The sequence below is a fragment of the Mandrillus leucophaeus genome, unplaced genomic scaffold, assembly GCF_000951045.1.
Source record: "Mandrillus leucophaeus isolate KB7577 unplaced genomic scaffold, Mleu.le_1.0 Scaffold82, whole genome shotgun sequence".
In the NCBI taxonomy this organism is placed as follows: domain Eukaryota; kingdom Metazoa; phylum Chordata; class Mammalia; order Primates; family Cercopithecidae; genus Mandrillus; species Mandrillus leucophaeus.
The window spans coordinates 166,429-169,645 of NW_012108919.1; the positions used below are offsets into that span (position 1 = coordinate 166,429).

The 3,217-nt window shown below is 52.6% G+C and overlaps 1 protein-coding gene across 2 annotated transcripts in view; it reads left to right on the forward strand.

Moving 5' to 3' along the window:
* The window catches only part of PFKP (phosphofructokinase, platelet), an 85,897-nt gene that overhangs the window by 77,516 nt on the left and 5,164 nt on the right, over positions 1–3,217 (forward strand). For both annotated transcript variants that reach the window (XM_011967905.1, XM_011967904.1), the window contains exon 17: positions 1,377–1,541. In XM_011967905.1, coding sequence (XP_011823295.1) covers positions 1,377–1,541 — 165 coding nt within the window. The remainder of the gene's footprint in view (positions 1–1,376; positions 1,542–3,217) is intronic.

A 3,217-nucleotide genomic window follows, 5' to 3' on the forward strand; every position in this document is an offset into this window, starting at 1 on the left:
TCAGAGCTGAGGAAGGTGCCTGTGTGTGTCCCGTGGCCGCTGTGACCCTGACCATACACCTGGGGCTGGAAAATAATACTCACTCTCCCACAGCTCTGGAGGGCAGGAGCCATGGGCTGAGACCAGAGTGTTTGCTCCAGGAGAGTCCCTCGTGACCCATTCAGGTGCCCAGAGCTGCGGGCCTTGCACGCCTTGTTCCCTGGCGCCGCCACCTCCCATGTGGGTATGCAGCATCCTGCTCCAGGGCCTCTGCACCCCTCATCTGCCGATGCAGGTGGTGGCACTTAGGGCCCACCTGGGTAGTCCTCAGGATTCACCTTTATCACCGCATGAGGGAATATTCTCAGGTTCCAGGCATTAGGACCGGGATTCCTTTGGGGGTCGCTCTCCCGCCCACCACTGTACCTGAATGCACACAGCAGCCGGCATATCCAGAGGCCCCACCTGGGGTGGCTGGAGCTAGAGCGGAACCTGGTGTCAGAAGCAGGCGGGGCCAGGGATTCCCGAGAAAGGCTTGACGTGTACTTGAAGTGAGCAAAGGGTTTTGAATGACTGGATCAGATTTATGTTTTTTATAGATGGGTCTCCAGTCTGTGAACAGATTGGAGGGTGCTGGGGTGGGAGCTGAGGCCCAGGGAGAGGTTTTGCAGAGTCCCAAGAAAGCGTGCTGCAGCCCGGACTGGTGTGTGGGTGGGAAGGCGTCCATGCATTTCTCTGCTGTTTTTCTCCCCGCTGAGCTTGGGTCCTCGTGGAGGGCGGATGGCAGACATTTCACTCTGGGACCTGATGCCTATGCATCCGAAAGACTCCCCAGGCACCTGGGTCTAAGAACCACACTCTGCCTTTGAGTAGAGTTTCTATAAATGTAACATTCCCCGATGGATGGAAGATGGCCACAGCTCTAAAATCATAGGGAGCTTTAATGGAAGAAAATAGAAGATCACAGGTGTTCCCATGGACTAAGCTGGCAGGTGACAGCCCCCTAACTTCTCAGCTCACACCTAACGGTGTCCGTGTCAGGTGAAAGCTGCTTCAGCAGGGACAGAGAGCAGCGTGGAGTGAGCTGGCTTGTGGGGTCGTCTTTTCAGTCTCCTCCTATGGGGCCTGGGAGAAGGGAGCAGTAGATGGCCAGGCTCCCACCACAGGTCATCGAGGTCACCTCCAGGTGGCTGCCACGGTGGGGTGGGGGGGCATGTTCACACCCGCTCCAAGGGCACATCCCAGCTGCTGCACACCCTTCACCTCTGCGATGCTGGGACCGCATGCTCAGGCGCGGTGGGAGGCCTTGCTTGCTGCACTCACTGGTCGGGGAGCTCTGGGATGGTGGGTGCACCCTGGCCCTGGGCTGGAGTGACTGATCTTTTCTCTGTGACCAGACCTGCGACCGCATCAAGCAGTCTGCCAGCGGAACCAAGCGGCGCGTGTTCATCATCGAGACCATGGGCGGCTACTGTGGCTACCTGGCCAACATGGGGGGGCTCGCGGCCGGAGCCGATGCCGCATACATTTTCGAAGAGCCCTTTGACATCAGGGATCTGCAGGTATGTGACGGGGGCTGGCCTTGGGGGACCGTCCCCTTTGGATCCACTCGGTGCTGTGGAGTGCATCATCGTGTCTAGGGGTTTTGGAGACGGAGGTGCTACAGAACACACCACGATTGATGCCCTTTGCATCGCCCAGGTGCCTCTCCTGAGTGTCAGGTGACGGCGGACGTGCCTGGTTGAGGACACCTTCTAGTTTCTTGTGTGAAACACAAGCTTGTGTTTTTGATGTAGTCTGTTGTGTAATGTTTTCTCACTTCTGTCACAAACGATTTGAGTGCCTCCGCTGACAGTCACCACCCACGTCTGCGACTGGCTCTGAAGCTTGCTGCAGCTTCTTTTAAATCTTGAGGCCTCTGATGCTGCGTCTGCCTCTGAACTGACACAGACACAGCCGTGGTTTCTTGGCATCTGTGGCTCTTTTAGGGAAGGGTGTCGCCGAACCCGGGGTCTGTCCCTGCTTGGATGGCACAGCAGAATCCAGGCCTGGACCCTGCAGTGTTCAAAGTTGCTAAACTCCATGCAGGATGAGAGGCCTTGGCAGATAAAATACAACTTGAACAATTGTCTTTATTTAGTTATATAAATAAATATATGTTATATATGGCTCTGTCACCCAGGCTGGAGTGCAGTGGCGTGATCTCGGCTCACTGCAACCTCTGATGCCCAGGTTCAAGCCATTCTCCTGCCTCAGCCTCCCGAGTAGTTGGGATTACAGGCGCATGCCACCATGCCCAACTAATTTTTGTATTTTTAGTAGAGATGGGGTTTCCATGTTGGTCAGGCTGGTCTTGAACTCCTGACCTCGTGATCTGTCCACCTCGGCCTCCCAAAGTGTTGGGATTACAGGTGTGAGCCACCGTGCCCGGCACCATTGCCTTTAAAAAGTTAGGATGTTACTTGTTTCTGAGCCAAATAGATCAAGTAAAAAGGGCCTTGGTGTTGTCACTAATTATGTGACATGTGAATCACGAATTTCTTCACTGTGTCAAATTAAATATTTGTGGAGTCATTCACTGCATCGCGATGTTTCTGTCAGCGGTGGGTCCCTTAAGATGATCATGGAGCTACCCCAAACAGGTGTACTGCTTTTTATCTTTTATTAAAAGATTATATATATTAAAATATAATATATATATAAAAAATATATTTTTAACTGTGCTTTTCTACATCTAGACATGTTCAGATACACAATTGCCTGCAGTATTCAACAGTCCCAGATATTTAGGTTTGTAGTCAGGAACGACAGATACGCAGCAGGCCCTGCCTCCTGGGTTTATGAGAGTTCACTGTAGGATGTTTGCACGAGGCTTAAGTCACCTAGCAATGCATTTCTCAGAACATATCCCCCTGTTATGTGACTCATGACCGTATTTCAGAAATCTGTCCAAAGATCCTGCCTCACCAGCACTCAACATGGCAAGGGCTTAAGAAGAGAAATTATGATTTTTTGTTGTTGTTGAGATGGAGTCTCGTTCTGTCACCCAGGCTGGAGTGCAGTGGCACAATCTCAGCTCACTGCAATTTCAGCCTCCTGGCTTCAAGTGATTCTCCTGCCTCAGCCTCCCAAGTAGGTGGGACTACAGCACCCACCACCACGCCCGGCTAATTTTTGTATTTTTAGTAGAGACGGGGTTTCACCATGTTGGCCAGGCTGGTCTCAAACTCCTGACCTC